At 40.9% G+C, this 21,239-nt stretch overlaps 2 protein-coding genes across 3 annotated transcripts in view; one reads left to right on the top strand and one right to left on the bottom strand.

Annotated features, from left to right (window-relative positions):
• Positions 1-9,592, top strand: part of ITGBL1 (integrin subunit beta like 1) — an 88,251-nt gene extending 78,659 nt beyond the window's left edge. The window contains exons 10-11 of the mRNA XM_053455317.1: positions 8,406-8,519; positions 9,479-9,592. Coding sequence (XP_053311292.1) covers positions 8,406-8,519; positions 9,479-9,570 — 206 coding nt within the window. The 3' untranslated portion in view covers positions 9,571-9,592. The remainder of the gene's footprint in view (positions 1-8,405; positions 8,520-9,478) is intronic.
• Positions 9,593-16,981: 7,389 nt separating this feature from the next.
• The window catches only part of FGF14 (fibroblast growth factor 14), a 231,816-nt gene continuing 227,558 nt past the window's right edge, over positions 16,982-21,239 (bottom strand). For both annotated transcript variants that reach the window (XM_053455318.1, XM_053455319.1), the window contains exon 5: positions 16,982-20,788. In XM_053455318.1, the coding sequence (XP_053311293.1) occupies positions 20,652-20,788 (137 nt within the window). In that variant the 3' untranslated portion in view covers positions 16,982-20,651. The remainder of the gene's footprint in view (positions 20,789-21,239) is intronic.

The following is a 21,239-nucleotide window of genomic DNA, read 5'->3' as shown; positions in this document are numbered from 1 at the left end:
CGCTCTGTTGGGAGAACCACTCCGTGGCCACAAGGGCCTTCCTTGACTCCGGAGCAGCTGGCGTTTTTATGGACCAGCAATGGGCACTGACACATCGCATACCACTCCGCACCAAGGAAGCACCCTCTCTGGTGGCTTCTGTCGACGGCTCTCTTTTGGGAACAGGGATCGTCACTCAAGAGACCGAACCATTGACCCTGCAAGTAGGGGCCACACACCAGGAACGACTCACGTTTGAGTTAATCAAATCACCTCACGCCCCTCTTATCCTGGGATATCCGTGGCTCCGTCACCACAACCCGATCATAGACTGGCAAAGAGGCGAGATCTTATCATGGAGTCACCAGTGTCACAACCACTGCATCATACCTTGTCGACGCCTTAATCTCATACTCGAGATCGCTCCTACTGACCCCAGGTCTCTCGTTCCAAGACACTACTGGGACTATTTGGATGTGTTCTCCAAAAAAGACGCGGAGAGACTACCTCCACATCGGGCCTACGATTGCGCCATCAACCTGTTGCCAGGCTCCGATCCACCACGGGGCCGCACCTATCCGCTGTCTGAACCGGAGAACAAGGCTTTAGAACAGTACATCAAAGAAAGCCTGGAAAAAGGCTTCATTCGTCCGTCCTCATCCCCTGCTGGTGCCGGGTTTTTCTTCGTGGCCAAAAAGGAAGGCTCATTGCGGCCATGCATCGACTACCGGGGATTAAATCGCATCACTATAAAAAATCGTTACCCGCTTCCCCTCATCACAGAGATCTATGACCTCCTAAAAGGAGCAAAGATCTTCACCAAGTTGGATCTCAGGGGTGCGTACAATTTAATCCGTGTCAAGTCTGGAGACGAATGGAAGACGGCGTTCAACACCAGATTCGGGCATTACGAATACACCGTTATGCCCTTCGGGTTATGTAACGCTCCTGCTATATTTCAGACCTTCGTCAATGACGTTTTCAGGGATATGCTCCTGTCCCACGTCATCGTGTACTTAGACGATATCCTCGTGTACTCTCCTACGCTTGAAACCCATCGACATCATCTGAGGGCCGTGTTACAGAGACTACGGGAGAACGGTCTGTACGCCAAGGCCGAGAAATGCGCCTTTGAGAAAACCAGTCTGCCCTTCCTTGGATATATAGTCTCTTCCGACGGTCTCCATATGGATCCGGCTAAACTCGAGGCCATCACAGCATGGCCTCTCCCTCGTACTCTCAAAGCCATCCAACGGTTTCTTGGCTTTGCTAATTACTACCGGCGCTTCATCCGGAATTACTCCGCCATAGCGGCTCCCATCACCGCCATGACAAAAAAGGGGGTTGACCCAACCCTCTGGACTCAAGAAGCCAGAAAGGCGTTTGAGAACCTGAAACAAGCCTTCATCTCGGCTCCTGTCCTTCTACGTCCGGACCCAACAAAACAGTATCTCCTGGAAGTCGATGCCTCTGAAACCGGTGCCGGGGCTATATTGTCACAACGCAAAGAACAAACCACGAAATACCATCCCTGTGCCTTCTTCTCCAAGCGTTTTTCCGCAGCCGAACAAAACTATGACGTCGGCAACCGTGAGCTTCTGGCCATCAAAATGGCATTTGAGGAGTGGCGTCACTTACTAGAAGGTACCGAACAACCTGTGGTCGTTGTGACAGACCACAAGAACCTTGCGTACATTGAAAGTGCTAAACGGTTATGTCCTCGCCAGGCACGGTGGTCGCTCTTTTTCACACGTTTCAACTTCTACATCACCTACAGGCCAGGAACCAAGAACATCAAAGCTGACGCTCTATCCCGTCAATTCGATTATCAACACGATCGGCGCTGCGACGACCCCATCATACCCTCCACGCGGCTCATCGCCAGCTTATCTACCCACACGATGAGCCGAATCCGTATGTCCCAAAGGACCATCCCGGCCAATGAACGTCCTCCTCCAGGTCGTCTCCATGTGCCTCCCAAATATCGCACGGACGTCCTTCGCTGGGCTCACGATTCCCTGCTGGCGGGTCACTCTGGCTTCCGGAAAACGATGTTCCTCATCCGTCGTTCCTTCTGGTGGCCGTCCCTGGCCAGGGATATCCGGTCTTATCTCGCTGCCTGTCATACATGTGCACGACAGAAGTCCCCCCGGACGCGTCCACAGGGCCTCCTGCATCCACTTCCCGTTCCTACGGCTCCCTGGACACACGTCTCTCTGGACTTTGTTGTGGATCTACCTAGGTCCCAAGGAAACACCACCATCCTGGTGGTTGTTGACCGCTTCTCCAAGCAGGCTCACTTTATCCCTTTGCCGCGCCTGCCTACCTCTATGCAACTGGCCGACATCTTCATCAAAGACATTGTCCGCATACACGGTCTTCCTCTACACATGGTGTCCGATCGAGGCACGCAGTTCGTATCCAGCTATTGGAAACACCTTTGCCGTAAGCTCGGCATACAACACCACTTGTCGTCTGCCTACCACCCAGAGACCAATGGGCAAACGGAAAGAACGAACCAAACCCTCAAGCAATACCTGAGGATGTACAGCAATGTACGACAAGACAACTGGGCATCTCTTCTCCCGCTCGCTGAGATGACGTACAACGGGTCCCTGCACGAATCCATCGGCAGTACCCCGTTCTTTGCGGCATTGGGTTACCACCCGGTGATCCTGCCTCCTCCGTCTTCTCGTTCCTCCTCTGCTGTGCCGGCGGTCGACCGTCGAGTGACTGACATGCGGAAACATTGGAGTTCCCTTCGCAATGTTCTCTCCAATGCACAGCATCGCTGTAAGCGAGCGGCTGACGCCAAACGATCATCTCCCCCGGATTACAAAGTGGGTGACAGGGTGTGGTTGTCGACTCGCAACATCCGCTTGCGTCAACCATCCAGGTCCTTGGGTCCCCGTTACATCGGGCCCTTTCGCATCAGTAAACGTCTTAACGACGTGTCCGTGTCCCTTGACCTCCCCCCTACCATGCGGATTCCTCGGTCCTTTCACGTCTCCCTGCTCAAGCCTTGCGTCTCCAACCGTCACTCCGTTCCTTTCCAGCCTCCTGCTCCGCTTGTCGTCCGGGGCCATGACGAGTACGTCGTCGAGCGGATCCTCGATTCCCGTCGCGTGCGGAATGGTATCCAGTACCTTGTTGCCTGGAAGGGGTACGGTCCTGAGGAGCGGACGTGGGTGCCTGCTCGCTTTGTTCACGCTCCCCGCTGCGTCGCTCGCTTTCATGCTCTTTGCCCCCTTCGTCCCGCTCCGTCGCGCTCGGTGCGCGTTCCTGGAGGGGGGGTACTGTCACGCGCGCTGCCGCGGCTCCCTCTCCGGCTGCTACCGCCGGCTCGCCGGGCGTTGGCAACCCCACCTCCGTCCCGCACGCGGGTTGCCGACGGGTTACGCGCGCTGCCGCTGCACTCACCTTGGCCGCTGGGTCCCCCGACGTCGGTGGTTCCGCCTCCGGTGCTACCGCGGTGACTCGAGGGGCTTGTGGTCCTTCTTCGTCGGGCGCGCGCACCGGCTCACGCCCCAGGCACGTCGCCACGCGCACACGCCGGGAAACCGGCGGAAGTGCGCCATCTGGTGGTGGTTCCAGATATCGCACCTAATATCAATTTAGGGCGCGACACGCTCTACGGCGCGGCTGATGACGTGAGTGTTACCTTTCCTATTTTAACCCCATTCGTTTGCCTTGTCTTTGCCCGTTCTAAACGTTCTCTAGCGTTGGGTGTGCTATTGTTCTTCTTCTAGTTTGATCTCTGCTTTGTGTACCGAACCCTTGCCTGTTTAAACGACCACGATTCTTCTCTGCCTGCCTACGAACCCAGACCTGTTTACCGTTTTGCACCTGATCTACCTGCCCTGACCTCGGATTGTTTTTGACCTTGCTGCCTGCTGTTGCCCTCGACCTCGGACTGTGTTCTGGACTTTCTTTAGCTGTGCTTACCTGCATTGTTGGATCCCTCGTCTACCTGACCATAACACATGGTACCTATCAGTGGATGGGATATATTAGGCAGCAAGTGAACATTTCACCCTCAAAGTTGAAGCAGGAAAAATGGGAACGCGTAAGGATCTGAGCCACCTTGACAAGGGACAAATTGTGATGGCTAGATGACTGGGTCAGAGCATCTCCAAAACTGCAGCTCTTGAGATGTGTTCCCGGTCTGCAGTGATCACTACCTACCAAAGAACTGGACCACGGAGCAATGGAAGAAGGTGGCATGGTCTGATGAATCACATTTTCTTTTACACCACGTAGATAGCCGGGTGAGTGTGCGTCACTTACCTGGAGAACACGTGGCACCATCCTGCACTATGGGAAGAAGGCAAGCCGGCGGAGGCAGTGTGATGCTTTGGGCAATGTTGTGCTGGGAAACCTCTGGCCCTGCCATTCTTGTGGATGTTACTTTGACCAAACTAAGCATTGTTGCAGACCATGTACATCCTTGGACACAGTATTCCCTGATGGCATTGGCTTTTTTCAGCAGGATAATGCACCCTGTAACAAAGTAAAAAATGGTTCAGCAATGAATACAATCGAGCAACTATGGGATGTGCTGGACAAACAAGTCCGATCCATGGAGCCCCCTACCTTGCAGCGGACAGGACTTAGAGGATATGCTGAACACCTTCAGAGGTCTAATGGAGTCCATGCCTCGACAGGTCAGGGCTGTTTTGGCGGCAAAGGAGGGGCCTACACAATATTATGCAGGTAGTCCCCCCTTTACCCCGGTTGGTTCTGTATCCCATGCAGTTCAGACTCTCACGCTGTGCAAGCTGTCACGCTGCTGTCAATCTACTCTGCAAGACATACAGTCGGGACCAAGCTATTCCTGTACCCCTCCCTGATGGTACCCCTGGTTGTGCTTATAGATTGGTATCCAGGGTATACAACATTAGTGAAACCCACTTCTAAGTAATTTCATTTAAATAAATATAAAAGTAAATTGATAAAAAAAAACTTCCTGTCAAACCGCTAGTCTTGTTTCAAAATGTTCAATAAAACATTCTGTGAAGGAGCATAAAGACTCAAGCAAACAGATTATCTCTCCAAATATTCAAATCTTCAAACAAATAAAGCACGCTTTCCTCTGTTGTTATTATTTTCTTCAGCCTTCAGCCTTTGATACAGTCTATAAAATCACCTGGGTAGGGATTGTAAAGACATACCGCCACTGGCATAGTAAGGGCAATCAATTGTATGCATACAGAGTCAAAAGCACAAGCATCAATGAAAACAGTAACACATAATTCCAAAATAGTTTTCTTTTGCCAACAGCGGTGGAAACTGAAAGAATACTATAGAATCTCACTCCACTTATACACAAATTAATAAAATAACAAAAACCCTACACGTTTTGTAGTTCATCCAGTACTTCCTCGAGGGCAACTATCCATCTAACAACAATAGATGTTCATACTGATTTATGTGTCACTGAAATCATTGAAACAAAAACAGATGTCAGGGGGGCACTAAGGCCAGCAACAGGCACCCTTATAACTAAGGCAGTCAAGGTTTTAATAAATCCTGCACTATTTAGCCAAGGTTTAGATATATTGTCTATCCATTGGGTTGATTGGGAATGTAGGGTTCCTTCTAGGGGTTTCTCTGACTACCTGTTAACATGATGTGTTGCTGATGAGAAAGTAGGTACACACACTCCCAGCCATCATATGCACTGTAATTCATGTGATAGCTGGATAGTGCTTTTACATTTTCATGCCGCCAGCTTTGCCAACACATGGGCAAATTCTGCAGAATCCCCCCATTTGCCCCTTCTCCCAGCTGAATGCCATGAAGGAGATATGTTCGGCCGAACACATCTCAGCGCACATTACATACTCACCTCCGGCCAGCTCCAGGACTGGCTAGGGGTACATTGTGGGTGCCAATGCACTGCCATTGACTTCAAGAAATGTCATGTCCCAGAGGAGAAGGGCAGCTGCTGCAGCAGGACCTAAACTTCAGGTAATAACATTTTCATTTTGGAAGAATTATTAAAGTACTCACAGAGTAATATGCATTCTTCTACAGTGGGGTGTCAGGGACAATAAAACAACCCCTTTAACCTCCCCCATTACCTATGCAACTGTTAACATGGCTCCCGGTGACCCCCCCCACACCTAAATCAAATTTTATGAGTGTTGGTCCTCTATACACACTCACTTATTTGTTTAGTTTAATGCAGAAGGAATGCATTACGGTATATGTTACAAATTCAGTGTTTAGGGTTGTATACACAATGTTTAGGGCTTATTCAAGCTTTACATATGATAGCATGGCTTTGATGCCATATATCAACAAGTCTTCCTTTTACTTGTTAAGTATAATGCATATTATATTCGGTTAATCTCCGAATTAGTAATGATGATTGGGAACCAACTCTACAGGATTTCCATGTTGTCTTTTCTTAAGTAATTTGCAGAATATAAAGAAGAATGTTTCCAAAGCCAATGCTGTATTAATTCTTTACTGAGATTATCTTTCATGTATGTATTTATGTTTATGTGTGTCTGCTGTTCTTTATTATTAAGTTACAATAAAAATTCAGACGGAGTTGAAAATACCAAAGAGTGCGGCTGAGGGGCAAACTAAATTTAGATCTTCTTGACAATTGCTGAAGGAGTGATGCTTGTGAGAAGATGATTTCATCTGAAATAAAGCTGTGCATATTTGCCAAGCAGCAGACGCTAACAGGGAACAAACAGTTGATGACATAAACGATAAGAAAAGTACACATCTCAAACTTCAGTATGTTCACAGCAAAGTGTCCAGAGTCTTATAATTTCAAATGTAAGAAAGCAAACTGAAGCAGAACAAAAATAACATGAAAATAATCTAACTGTGCATGAATTGTGGGAATGCATATAAGCCTCTGACCACTACATGATCTCTGGTACACTTTAGGCATCACAGATATAACCATACCTGGGAACTCTCAGAGTTCGACCTGGAGATTGCCGGGTGAGCGCTGCTCCTCCGGTTCTCCAGGTCAAGACCCAAATCCTCCGGGTCGCAGGAGCGGGGTATTGATACGCCCCGCTCCCCACCCATTTTTTCCTTTACATGGGGGTGTTCCCCCCCAACGTCAGCGGGAATGCCCCCGACGTCAGCGGGACCGCTTGCTGACGTCAGTGGGCAGTCCTGGCCGCGTCCCGCAAGGGGAGGCTCCGGATAGCTGGAGCCGAGAAGTTCCCAGGTATGGTTATAACAGACCATGAAGTTATTGTCCACACATTAAGCAAATAGCCAGCTTAACCTCGGCTTTCTCTGTAGACAGTAAACCATGACTAAAAAAACCAACTAGCAACATAAAGTGTTAAGGTCTGGATGTGTTCATTTTATAATTTATGGAGATATTCGCATGAAAAATATTTTTTATTCTTTATTGCCTGTGCCAGATTTCCCATTAAGCAATCTAGCCCTAGATGCCATGTAAAATGTATTAGGCGTATGGCTTCCACGACACAACCATGCACAGTACATTTGTACAAGCACTAAAATCTGTATTTAAGGTCATTTCAGTTTTTGCTTTTTGAATAAAGGCAAATTTGTCTAAAAACAGAGGTCATGGAGTTAAATGTACCGGTAATTAAATTCTGGTATGGTTATTTTTATTTGGAAAAGGAGTGGATCATTAGTCTACTTACCTTAAAAGGAGGTAGATGTACATGTGTAGGGTGGCCTTAACTGTGTGTAGGGGCAAAGGTAAACCCAGGCAGCCTTAGGTAGGTACACGTGACCACACACAGCTCCTCTGTCCAGAGAAAGAAGAAACTGGCTCAGAGACCCATGTAAGTAGTACTTCACATAGAGACTCTGGGTCATACCCGGAGTTCCTTGTTTGAATAAATCTGCTTCATCAACATATTGTTTCTTTGTTCAGAAGTTATTTAAGTGAGATACCAGGTTTACTGTGTTGAACAGACTCTCCTCGTGAGACTATTTTAACTTGCTTTTAGATGTACTTTTCAGAGAGTACTTAGATGGCAGCAAAAAAATGTAACAGCAGGTGTGCTTGGTACCGTAAATTGCATGCATGGTCACACCTCGTTGGGAAGCGATATGCTCACAATCATAAAACCTGCTCTGTTGGGGGTATGATGAAGGAAAAACCCAACTTCATCAGAACAGACCAGCAATCAGTGATATGTTTCCTGTCTGCAACGTATTACACTTTGTGAATATAAATGAGAAGAGGATCCCTTTATAAAATCATGAATATTTTTATCATTTTTGTACTTAACAAAACAGACATCCGCTTCTGTTTTAATGATTTCAGTGACTTAATGTATACACGTAATTCTATTGTGTGTCGCTTATTCGGAATCACAGATTTAAATGTTTCAAAAGAAGAAATAATTGTGGGGGGAAAAAACAGTTTGGATTTATTCTGCAATTCAATTTAATAATGTTTTTTTTAGGTTCTTGTCACTGTGGAAAGTGTATCTGTTCAGCCCAGGATTGGTATGTTTCCGGGGAATTCTGTGAATGTGACGACAGAGAATGCGATAAACATGATGGCCTTATTTGCACAGGTAAATAAAATATTTTAAAAAAGTATAAAAAAGTATGTTCAGGAAACAAAAACAGCTCGTACTGTATTTTTCTATAGTTTCTAGATTCTACATGTTACCAAGACGTCAAGATTCAGCTATCCTCGTTCCACCTACTGTGATTGCTATACTAGATCGAATATGGGGCATTATGTTGGATTATAGGGATTACCATTTTATTTTTTTTGACCTGGGAAAAATATTTTTAACATTTTTCACAGATGTAAACACGAGGGAAAATTGTTACTATGGTCACTAATAATAATAAAAAAAACTTTTGATGGAGGAATAATGAGAAGTCCACCTTTAGGTTTGCATTATGCAGTAGGGCATATTATAGGTTCTCTTTTAATGGAAGCCGTGTGCTTTCTGCTTCTAAAAACTTATTTTACAGATTAAAGCACTAACAAGGTTAACAAGGTTAACATCAATTTTCTGTGATGAGTTCTCCAAGTCTTCTTATCAAAGCAAGGGGTTATTCAGTATATGGCCTTTGTTGGTCATATATTGAAATACCCCTTAGGTTGGGATTTTTTTCCATGATGAGATAAATAAGCTGAAGTACATCGCTTAGTGTGATCTATGTAAGGCATGGGTGTATCAGTAGAAAGGGTTAACACTAATGTTCAGGTGCACTGGGCACAGATAAGTATAGCACTGTATCCATCTAACGCACTATAATACTTGCGAGAAAGGAGACAACATGATTACAGCGTGCAGCACTTTGCTAAAAGCACAGCTGAAAAGATGCTATTAGACGCTTGAAAGTCTATATTTCCACCGGTTGCTAAATCAAATGCAAAGTGCTCCACACAAAGAAGAAGAGAATATTTAAGTGTCCAGTTATAGGGCTTTGATTATGACCTGCTACTTTTTAATAAAGCATTTGACGCTGAACATTTTGACTGTGATAATTAAACCCCCTATTCAATTTGTTGCAGGCAATGGGATATGTAACTGCGGGAACTGTGAGTGCTGGGAAGGATGGAACGGAAATGCCTGTGAAATATGGCTTGGAAGTGAATATCCTTAAAGGCATCAGAAGAAGAAAATAATGTTTAAAGACTTTCTTTCATTTTCTACTATAGGCTGCCAGAGAATGTAAATAAGAATGGAGTATAATAGCTGCCAATAACTGATTATAAGACTATTATTATCTAAAATGAACTACTCATATGTGCAGTCACTGACAATGTAGCAAAAGGACACACTTTTTTCGCTTAACCTCAATGGTGGTCAGGATATTACAGCTTAGCTGCTTAAGGTAGCCATCCAAAATGTGTATTCACTAAGCTATCATTTCCATCTTACTGCATTAATTTTGCCTTAAAAATCACTCCGTAGAGCGTGTAAAACCACCCATGTCTTTATGCTGTTAACATTTGAACACAACATATTACAATTTTTAGGATATAATTATTTGGGTAAAATAACAGTTTCTGTCTCTTCTCTTCTGTTGATGAGATCACATATCCCAACATGTACTTCATCTCCCCTTCTTGATATGCGGAACATAAAAAAGGAGGGGGAGTTTGGATAACGTCCAAGGTGAATTTAACAAAAGGTAGTCTGAAATATTTTACTGTATTAAAATGATAACACACGGGCAGCATTTATGATCCATTAATTAATACCATATTTGTTCTCAGTCTGTAATGATGCATATGAAGAGCCAGCTTCTACCTACCCACAGATAAAATTTGTTGAGGAGGACCATCATAAATACAGTGCATAAGATAAACCCCTGTAGAGGTAAAGTAATTTAAAGCTAAAAGAATCCTTACAATATATCATTAAAAATAAACCTGTTATGGTATTTGAGCACTAGTAATTGAAGACATGGGTCTGGAATAATTATGGTCATGCTCCCTACCTCCAAATAAAAAAGAGCAGTTGTTTCAATATGTCTTTTTAGTACACATTGTTAGGTTAATTTGTGGTGTACCGGTCTTGCTACATTTAACCCCTATAACATGTCAAACTCCTTTCTCTATAATAAGGAACAAATTATTATATGGATTACAATTTTAATAAATATTACTTTAAGTGATCCTTGTATCCACACTTTATTTCAAATGACATTCACATTTTAGAATATAAAATGTAAAAGATTACATATGCTAATGTAATATAAAGTATCAATATTTGATATAATATAAAAAAAACCTTTGAAATTAGGTCTAATTGAATCAAGTACCAAGACTATTGGAAAAAAAAAAACATAAAACATAAAACAATGGAATCCATACTGAATGGATAACACAAGTAACCTTGGAAGTGGGCTATGTTGAAAAGCGTATTTTTAAGACTTGGAATCTAGTTCATGAACTTTGTCTTTAGGGTGATCAGATGGACAGAGGGCAAATGGGAAATGCAGAAATTGTTCTGTGTTTACAATGCAAGGCTGCTCCGGGGGTTTACATGGCAATGCAGCTGAGACTTCAGCTGCTATCCACTGTGATCATAAACTTCACTGACCCGTGTTCGAGGCATTTGCAAGTCTATATGAAATTTATAAAAATAATGTTGCCAAGGGGAGATGTTTTGATGTTTTACTCAATTACGATGCGGAATGTAATGAGTACATCAAGTTTATAATGTTGATTATGACCATATTACCGAAGGAGAAATAAAGAAACAATGGGCTTGGTTCAGTAGAGTGGTATTAAAAACAACTCAACACACAAAATACCATCACTTCTAGTACAGATGAGTTAGCTGTGTAAAGTCAGAGATCCTATTTAATCCCTCAAATAAACATTTATGAGGGTGCTACTGTTAGATACTTAGGTGGTGAAGGAATTGATGACCCAAAAGAATAGGTCTCACATGTATCCTATACTATATGATCAAATGTATGTGGACACCGGACCATGACACTCATATGAGCTTGTTGGATGTCCTATTATAAACCATGGGCAATAATCTTAAACTGCCCCCCCCCCCTTTGCAGCTATAACAGCTTCCACTCTACTGGGAAGGTTTACACAAGATTTAAGAGTGTGTTTGTGGGAATATGTGCCCATTCAGGCAAAACAGCATTTATGAGGTCAGGCACTGATGTTGAGCAAGAAGGCCTGACTCACAATCAGTATGTCAATTCATCCCAAAGGTGTTCAGTGGGTTTGAGGTCAGGGCTCTGTGTAGGCCACTCAATTTCCTTCAAATCAAACTCGTCAAACCATGTTTTTATGGAGCTTGCTTTGTGCACAGGGACACAGTCATGCTGGAACAGGAAAAAGCCTTCCCAAAACTGTCGCCACAAAGTTGTAAGCATGCAATTATCTAAAATGTCTTTTATGCTGTAGCCTTAACCTTGCCCTTCGCTGGAACTAAGTGGCCAAGCAAAAACTCTGATAAACAGCCTCAGACCTTTATCCCCCCTCAACCAAACGTTACAGTAATGGCTATTGCATTCAAGTAGGAAGCGATCTCCTGGCATCCGCCAAACCCAGATTCATCCATCAGATTTCTAGATAATGAAGTGTGATTCATCACTCCAGAGTCCAGCTTCTGTGCAGCTGCTCGGCCATGGAAACCCATTTCATGAAGCTCCCAACACACAGTGCTTCTGCTGATGTTGCTTCCAGAGACGATTTTGAACTCTGTTGTGAGTGATGCTACAGACAACAGGCGATTTGTATGCCCTACATCCTGAAGCACTCAGAGGTCCTGCTCTGCGAGTGTGCATGGTGTACCATTATGTGGCTGAACTGTTGTAATTCCTAGACCCTTTCACTTCCCAATAATAGCACTTACAGTTGACCATAAATAATGCTACTGCCAATGTTTGTCAATGGCTGTGGTTAATATTATATACCTGTTAGTGATGGGTGAGGTTGAAACACCCAAACATAAGTATGGTTTGTTTGAAAGGATTGCCTCTGAACAAACCACAAGACTTTGTCCTTTGCACAGATGAGACCAAAGTGGAGATGGTTGGCCATAATGCATAGCGCCACATTTGGTGAAAACCAAACACAGCATGTCAGCACTGTGGTAGACTGGTGATGATTTGGGCTTGTTTTGAAGCCACAGAACCTGGAAACCTTGCAGTCATTGAGTCGACTATGAACTCCTCTGTTTATCAATGTATTCTAGAGTCAAATGTGAGGCCATCTGTACGACAGCCGAAATTGGGTCATGCAACAGGACAATGATCCCAACCACACCAGCAAATCTACAACAGAATGGCTTAAAAAATAAAAGAATCAAGGCGTTGCAATGGCCCTATTAAAACCTGATTGAAATACTGCCGCGGGTCCTTAAGTGAGCTGTGCATAAACAAATGCCCGCAATCCTCAATGAACTGAAACAATGTTGCAAAAAAGACTGGGCCACTATTCTTCCATAACGAGGTGAGGGACTGATACAGTTGTTCAGAAAACAAATACTTCAAGTTACTGGTGCTAAAGGTGGTTCTACAAGCTACTGAATCATAACGTGCACTTAGTTTTTCACACATGGCTTCTCCAATTTGGCTTTTTTTTGTTGAATAAATCATGACACAGTGTAATATGCCATGGGTTATTGTTCACCTGAGGTTGTATTCACCTAATTTTTAGACCTGCTAAGGAAATGATGATTGTCATTATGCCCTGATATGTAAAAGCATTGAATTCAAAGTGGTTGTACTTTCTTTTCCATGCGGCTGTAGTTTTGGTCATATAGAGTATATGTAAACTAAAACCAATATTGGGATGTTTAGTTAGCAGAATCGGTTACTGAATAAGGAATAATGAGAAATCCTGGTCTTGGGGCCAACAGCCTAGACTGTTTTATAAGGGAGCACAGTAATCTCTAAAGTAACTAGAGATTATTTGTGTATATATCCATATATAAAATATATCCATACACAGACTGTTCAATGTAACATGGTAAGCAGGGGTGGACAATCACAGTCAATATTTTGCACTTCCAATTTACCAGCTTAATTAATTGCTTTTGATCTGTTTCATTCACATGTAGGAGGTGAGAGTAGGTTCTCAGTGTGCCTTGACGTGACGGGTGAGCTTAATTATGCTTTGGCCAATTCATATAACCAATGAATTATTATATGTATTATTATTATTTGAGCCTGGGACTAGCTTAGCGCACCAACATTTTTATTTTCTCATTCACATGGCTAAGCAGAAAAAAGTTAGACATCTTGTGTTTACTTTATTAACTTTTTTAAACAGTTGCAAAGAAAAAAATGTTCATAAGACTTGTATGCTGAAATCCAAATCTGTGGATGTTTATTATATATTTTTACGCGTGTTAGAAGTAATGGTTAATATGGTTACTACCAAGGGAAACATAATTTATTATACCGGTATTTTAGTTTTTCAACCCACCAGTATTATCACTGCAATGGAGCAGAGAGTTATGGGAGTAGAAGCGCTGGTTCCCAGGTGACCTAGGATCGGCATCGGCCATCTGGCTGGCTCTGTCCATACCCACTGGAAAACATGGTGAATACAGGAATTCTCTGATTGGTCAAACCTCCCCATAGCATTAAATGGTGGTAACTATACATTGCATTAACTTCCAGGTGCAAAATAAGAATTACAGTGGAAACCTGTACACGTGTTTAGCAAGTGCAGAAATAATATGTTTATTGGTGTGATAGGAAAACTTGTTTTATTTCTGAGGTTCCTTTAATCAGTGTTAATTTCTCTGTTTTGGTTTTAAATCACACAGCTTATTTTTGGCCATTCAGACAAACGGCATGTTGGTTGGCTTATCAAAGGCTAAATTATGCCAGAACTAACTCTAAGATGTATCACACAGTTTGAATGATTTAGAATATGTGTAACTCGTATAGAAATATTTGCTAATAGTGTGTCCTCTTTCCAAATACAACACATCATTAGCCCTTCATCTATCTAAGTAAATCACAAGAGCTCATCCTAATGATAATGGCTTTGCAACAGTATATGATCTTTTATTAATGGCCTCATTAAGTGGTTCATTTATTGTGCAATTTGGCTTAGTGGTTTGTTATGTACGTACTATAACAGGCCAATTATTCATTCAGTGGAACACTTGCGAAGATCTAACCAATTAACTAAGTTGGCCAAGCATTTATTAAATATATTAATATTAGGAAATATATTGGATGTTTACTATACTATTACAGTATATGTTTCCTTCCAAAACTAAATACAAGATGACTTTAATAAATAACTATGGAGTTCATTAACTAAGCCATAAGTATTAAGTCAGTTGAAACATTTCAGTTTATTGACATCATTAAACATAATGAAAAGGGCTGAGTTATTCTTGCATATAGTACAATTAAAAGTGTGGGCATTGCTATGTATATTGGTTTTATTTAATTTTGTTCTAATAAACCTTTATCTGCCTTCTAGTTCCCTTCTAAATCTGAGAAAAGTCAGCTCATCTTTTCATGATACATTGCTGAGTCGGTGTTCCCACCATAGAGCTTATTTAGTAAATAATTACTAATACAAAGGTTTTGCTAGTTTGCAATCTACATACCCCATGTGAATTCTGTCTTACCTTTGTCAGTTGCCTTGTTTAGGAATACAGCTATTTATTCCCTGTTTAATGGATGCCAGTTACCTGGGTTCTTCATAAATTCAAAATGTTGATACCAAACTCAGACAGAAGTATGACCGCATCAAATAAATTATTGATGTGTGCATTGTGTTATGCCCTAGCGGGATGTGGTAATTGGACTGTTTGGAGAGCACCGGTTCAAAGAAACTGGCCAGTGTTTGCTACTTTTCAGAAGTTCCCATGAACAGCACGTACCCTGTGCAGCAAAGAAACATCTGCGCTCTGCCTCAATCTGTTGTACCATCACGCCACATAGAAAACCAAACTCCTGTTGCCATTCCAAACCCGTTAAAAGAAATCTAAGCAAAGGTGTTGTGAAAACTTTACAAAATTCAAACAAAACCATGAAATACTTGACATTAAAATCAATATCAAAATTATTAAGATTATGTGACCATTGCAAAATAATTTACGCTATACTTCAAGTGTGACATTATGTTTCCCTATAGCACTTTTCTGCTATACATTGATTGCTTTAGGCTGAAACAATATCAATATTGGTTATTTTTCTTGCTGAGTTTTCTTGCAGCAAGATGACACCAGGGTAACATTACTCTGTAAAGTCTGTTCCAGTCCACATAGGATTTTTAGCCCAGGTCTCAATAAAGAGATACTAAGCACTTTTTTGTTTCACATAGATAAGTAAAGTAAGTTCTGTTTCCAGTATTTTTCAATGTAAATGATGCTGATTAGTCTGTTGACACAGGTACAACTGGGGTACATGTAACCCTTAGCAGCTGATGTTACATTAAATAAGGGGTGGGGACAAAAATCATTGGGAGTACATGTGGCCAAATGCTCCTCTTCATAGAAAAAGAGCAAAATGGCCCGGAGAAGCAATACTTCACCTGAAGACAAACCTGGAGAGTTCCCAGGTAGGTTAGTTCCTCCTTACAGAAATCTGGTGGTCTGCTTATTGTAAGGCACAGGAGATTAAGGATTCCAAAATTCCTTGTATTACATAGATACAGTTTCTTGCTAAACAATAAAGTCATACAATAATTATAATAGCTTAACTGAGGAAACAAAGGATGGAAAAAGAAACATAGGGTGGGAAAACCCACTAAAACAACATGGTTTAACTTGATGAACCCCCCCCCGAACTAAATTACTATGTCACGTGTGCTTGAAGTACACAGGAAAAACTACAATTAAACACCAAAATATCTTGAATATATAAAATATATACCACAATAAAGGTAATGTTTATGACAAAATGTTTTGAAGTCTCACGCAATGGATTTCCACAATCATTTTGCCCATTTTTTGGCACACGTCTCAAGACATTGTTGATATATAAAATGAATGAAGTGCCCGTCGTTAAAACGGTCTTCGGTGTCCCAGGGGCTGGGCTGTACAGAGCATAAGAACAGCATGGGTTGGGGCACACAGTGAGATCCAGGTCTGCAATCCATCGCTGCTGTATTTGCATTACCGACACAGAGCGGTGACACGGCATTTATATAGAGAGTTGCCATTTTTAATTTTTATCAATAAGTAATTTATATTTATAATACATTTAATTCACTTTATTTAGTGTTGTCCAAAGTAAGCATTTAAAGGAAATACCCTCTATGTCCGTATGTTACATTTTTGGATTTTGTTTTTATTGTAAATAAAAATCACAGCTCTATTTAAAACACCATGTAGAAATGGCAAAGTACAGTAAGGTTGCCTTTATTATTATTATTTTTTTTTTGCTTTGACATTCTTGTTCTTATCCTTGAGCTAAATTCAGACTAAATAATAGGGCAAATAAATGTCATCAGACTTATAAATAAATAAAAAATACAAGCGATGCAGTATGAACCCTGGAATGATGGTACGCCAAGGAAGCCAAAGGCAATGCTTTCTGACATCCAAGTCTAGATAAATCAGTGTTTGCATTTTTTGACATTTTATTTTACATTTTCTCTACAAAAAAGAAAAGAAAAGTAAAACGGCAATGGTAACCATTGGATGTTAAACACATTACAAGGACAACCCATGAATACTGCATACGACACAACTTAAGACTGTTTGAGGCATATATACAGTACACATACCTTTAATTACCTCTTCTTCACTCTAATGTAATCTTTAGGAATTTTTTTTAGCAAACTTGTCATTTCAACAAACACACAATTTGGTTCACTAACTCATAATACATAAAAATGGGTTTAAAGAGGTGAAGAACCTTCGATTTTCATGTTCTTTTGGGGATCAGAAGCTCTTGCTAGAAACAATCATTAAAACATTCTAAAATGTATAAGAAAAAAAAAGGTTTAATAAGAAAATAAATATTAACTCATTAAACATATAAATGGATTAAGACGGGTACAGAACCTGAAACATGTTTTTCTTCAGCAATTATTGGGAGTAGAACTTCTAGCTCCAAACAACATTTACTAAATCATTCTGAAATTGAGCAAATATAGTAAGAAAAAAAGTTTAATAAGAAAATAAACATTAAGCTATAAGTAAAACATTCCTTTTACATTGCCAAACCAAAATTGTACACATGAACAACCATTTCTGTGTCTGATAAGCCAGTTATCAATCGCTGTGCAAGGAACAGTTAGGCCCCCCCTTACTTTACTAAATGAATTCAAATATCATCCAGATACAGTCAGAGAAACCCTTGTACATGACAAAGTAAAGTATGTGCATTCTTGGGAAAATAACATGTTCGCATACATGCATATTTGGAAGAATAGAAGATACGTAATGTACAAAAAAACCTAGTATGCAGCACTCGAGACACAACACACTTGTACATATTCTTTTTTAACATCATAAAGTATATTTTAGAAATCGCGTCGATATCTAATCCTGGACATGTAACTTAAGAGATGATCACACTCTTTGGTATATTTTGGTAATAATAATATTAAGAGTATGACTGGCGCAGCACTCAATTTTAACTATGACCAGTGCAAGCCCTTTAAATATTATCTCATATGAAGTTGGTTAATTGTTTAATTCTCTCTCTTCATATAAATCATTTTTATTAAATATGTTGCAATTGTGTATACAACAAATGATAAGAAACACATAAACTGTACAATGCAGACAAACGCTTTGCATATACTACGTATGTAAATTTAGTAATACATACCAACATTTCTTGAGACACATAGCTTACTACATGCAGATCCTCAGAATCACCTTCATCCCATGCAACAGATGAGACATCAGACGACAGAAAGTTTAAAAAAAAAAAAAAAAAAGCACGGACACGAAAAAAAAATATTTCTGTGATATGCAACAACTTATTATATGCTCCAAGACACCCATTCAACAAAAATATATGAGACAATCTTAAAGACAACCTATATAAACAGAGAGTATACAAAGAGTAACTGACAGGTGTTATTACAGAACGTAGTAGTCATTTACAAAAATAATTTCAGCCTTACTTTGAACCAGTCAACTGGTTTGATGGACATTTACCCGGTATGTTCTATAATGTCAATGCTCAGGGAAGAAGAATGTGATTTGCATGTTGGGACACCAGCCCCAGTGGTTACTTTAAAATTATGTTGTGCAATTTTACTCACATATGTAAGTTGACTAATTGGTTGTTGTGTATGTAGTTAAGTAAATGTTTGCGAATGTGCTTTCCCTTGGCCATCATGAAGTGTTCTTGATTAATATAGCTGAATTCTTTTTTAAACATGAAATTAATAATGTTAACCAAACCTTCATTTATGTGACTAGCAGCAAGGCAAATATCTCTGTCCACAGTCACATTATTTCCTACTAATTAATTAATTCAGTGAATTTCAGAATCGTAAACATGTTGTAATAAATCTTGTTGGCCAAACATGTTGTTTCCTCTCTTTTTTCTTTTGGTAAACATCAACAGAATTGCATGGCAATACTTGTCTTCATTCCAAAAAAGTATAACAATCACAATACAGTATTAGAGCAGACAGTGCAAAGGGCTTTCTAAAAAGAATACATTAGTCATTTAAGTAAATTAAAATAGACACATATTTTTATATTTTGTTCTGCTTCAGGCGTCCAGAAGTAGGATTATTTTGGTCCTGTATTTTTTCCCTATGTAGTATGTCCAATTCATGCTTTTAGTTTCAGCACAGAAGGCCTCACCAATATTCTGTATACGGTGGGCAGCTTGTAGAATCATACATGAGGAACCCAATACCATTGTGAAGACTCACAGGGCCAGAGTAGGGCACTACCATAAACCGACCGGATTAGCTGAAACGTTCTGTTGCCTCATAAACTGGTTTTGTGCACTGTACACTGCAACCTAAGCAAGGCACCTTTAACTTAGAAGTTCTGGTTCCTGACAGCTCTGGGTTTCAACGATATATGGTATGGTGCAGAAATGAATAATACTGGACGCTGCATGCTAAGCTAAAATATTCTATTCATTGTCCAGTTTTTGATTTAAAAAAATCAGATTGTGATGTTTGTCTAACGTTTGCATTGCTTTTTGCAAAATAATAGAAATCAAATAAAAATAGGAGGTACATGATGTCTAATATTCCCATGCTTAGTTATGGAACATTTAAGGAACTGCCAATGGTGTTGTATTAATTAAACCTATTAAAAAAAAAAACTCAACTTATTTTATTATTTCAAAATAGAATTACTGTAGGTAGCAGAATTCTTATCATCATTTTTATTTTTTATTATGAGTTATAGATGAAAAATGATCCTTAATTCAGGCCTACAAGGCCTACAGATTTCTACGGACCCACCATCCTAAAAAAACCGGTGGGTCTTGCTTGCTGGGTGAGGCAAATGTTACCATTACCAGTAAGCCTGTGATATGTATAAAACACACACAAAAAAGCAAAGTATTTGGGACATCAAACAAAAGGTTTAGCTTAAGTCCCACTGGTTGTTTGATGTGTTTCCCTCTGCGGTAATTCATATCTTGCAGAGCACAGTATCTGTCACTAAATGTTTCCACGCTTGATCGGTATTTAAGTCCTATTTAATATAGACATATTTTAGATTAGTGGTTCGAATGCTCTCTGATTCCCTGATTGCTTTCAGAACTAAGCCACCTGAAACATTCAAGTTCTAAAGGAACACAATCCCTGCAAAAGGTCGGACAGTGGTGCAAGCAGCCTTGTAAAAAAACCTTAGAGAAATTTGTAATAGCGCAGTTTTACAGCATCTAACTAGAAATTACTTAATATTTGTGTGCTACAAAATAGAACTTAAACACATGGATTTCGCTGTTATTTGACTCAAAACGGGGAATAAGGGGAGCTGTCAGCAGGCAAGGTATCAAGTGAACTTGTGAAGTATGTCATTCACATGAAGTGTCACAGTCACGGAAAAGATATTAAAAAGGCATTCCATATCTGGTAGGGCATTCCATGGTCTGAGTTTAGCTGGTTCCACAGGTATCTTCTAGTGGAGGAAGGAGCTACACACTGAGAGTTATCCATCTTCAACACGTTCATTCAGAAACAGCAAAGAGCCAGTGTGTGTTCACTTGGTTGACACTGGAGTTAGGATAGTCTGGTGGGGATAAAACACTCAAGTGTGTGGAGGGTCTGATAAGTCACAGAACCCTTGAGGGTCTAGCTATGATGTCTTACTCTTAGTAACTGGTTTGCCCCCGTTCATTATTGCAGATGCACTTGTGCTTTTACTTGGTGTCACCCGGGCCTTTGGCACTGTTTCTCCAACATCATGCAAAGATGGTTCTCGGTACATGGCAACTGTAAAATAAAAATCAAGAAGCAAATAAGCAGTAAGCATGAGTTTGCGCTTTGAAGAAGGTAAAAATAAATAAGAAAATCTCTATGCAAGCAGCCTGTTGAAAGTGGTCTGTAGCAAGGTACAGTTTACACGACCAAGTATATTTTTCACCGTAGTTCTGAGCTTTTCTGGCATCTTTGTCTTGTGTTTTGTCAACCTCAGTTTTCCCAATTCTCGTTTTACTTGTGCCCATAAAAATTATATACTTGTATTCTTTTTAAAGGGCAAAACAGCTTTGTTTTTAGGCCATTTATTACTGTAAAACAGCAATCAAGGGGTTGGAAAAACTTTATTTTTAGAATACCACTTTGTCTCTCTTTCCCTGTTTCACAATTAGTGTAAGGCAGGGAGAGACAGAAACACAACCAGAGTTTCAACTGTGATTGCATAGGATGGCGATCACGACGGCCA

Source organism: Spea bombifrons, chromosome 2 (genome assembly GCF_027358695.1).
Source record: "Spea bombifrons isolate aSpeBom1 chromosome 2, aSpeBom1.2.pri, whole genome shotgun sequence".
Taxonomy (NCBI): Eukaryota; Metazoa; Chordata; class Amphibia; order Anura; family Pelobatidae; genus Spea; species Spea bombifrons.
The sequence above is the reverse complement of the archived record's forward strand: the minus strand, read 5'-3'. Positions and strand labels throughout refer to the sequence as shown.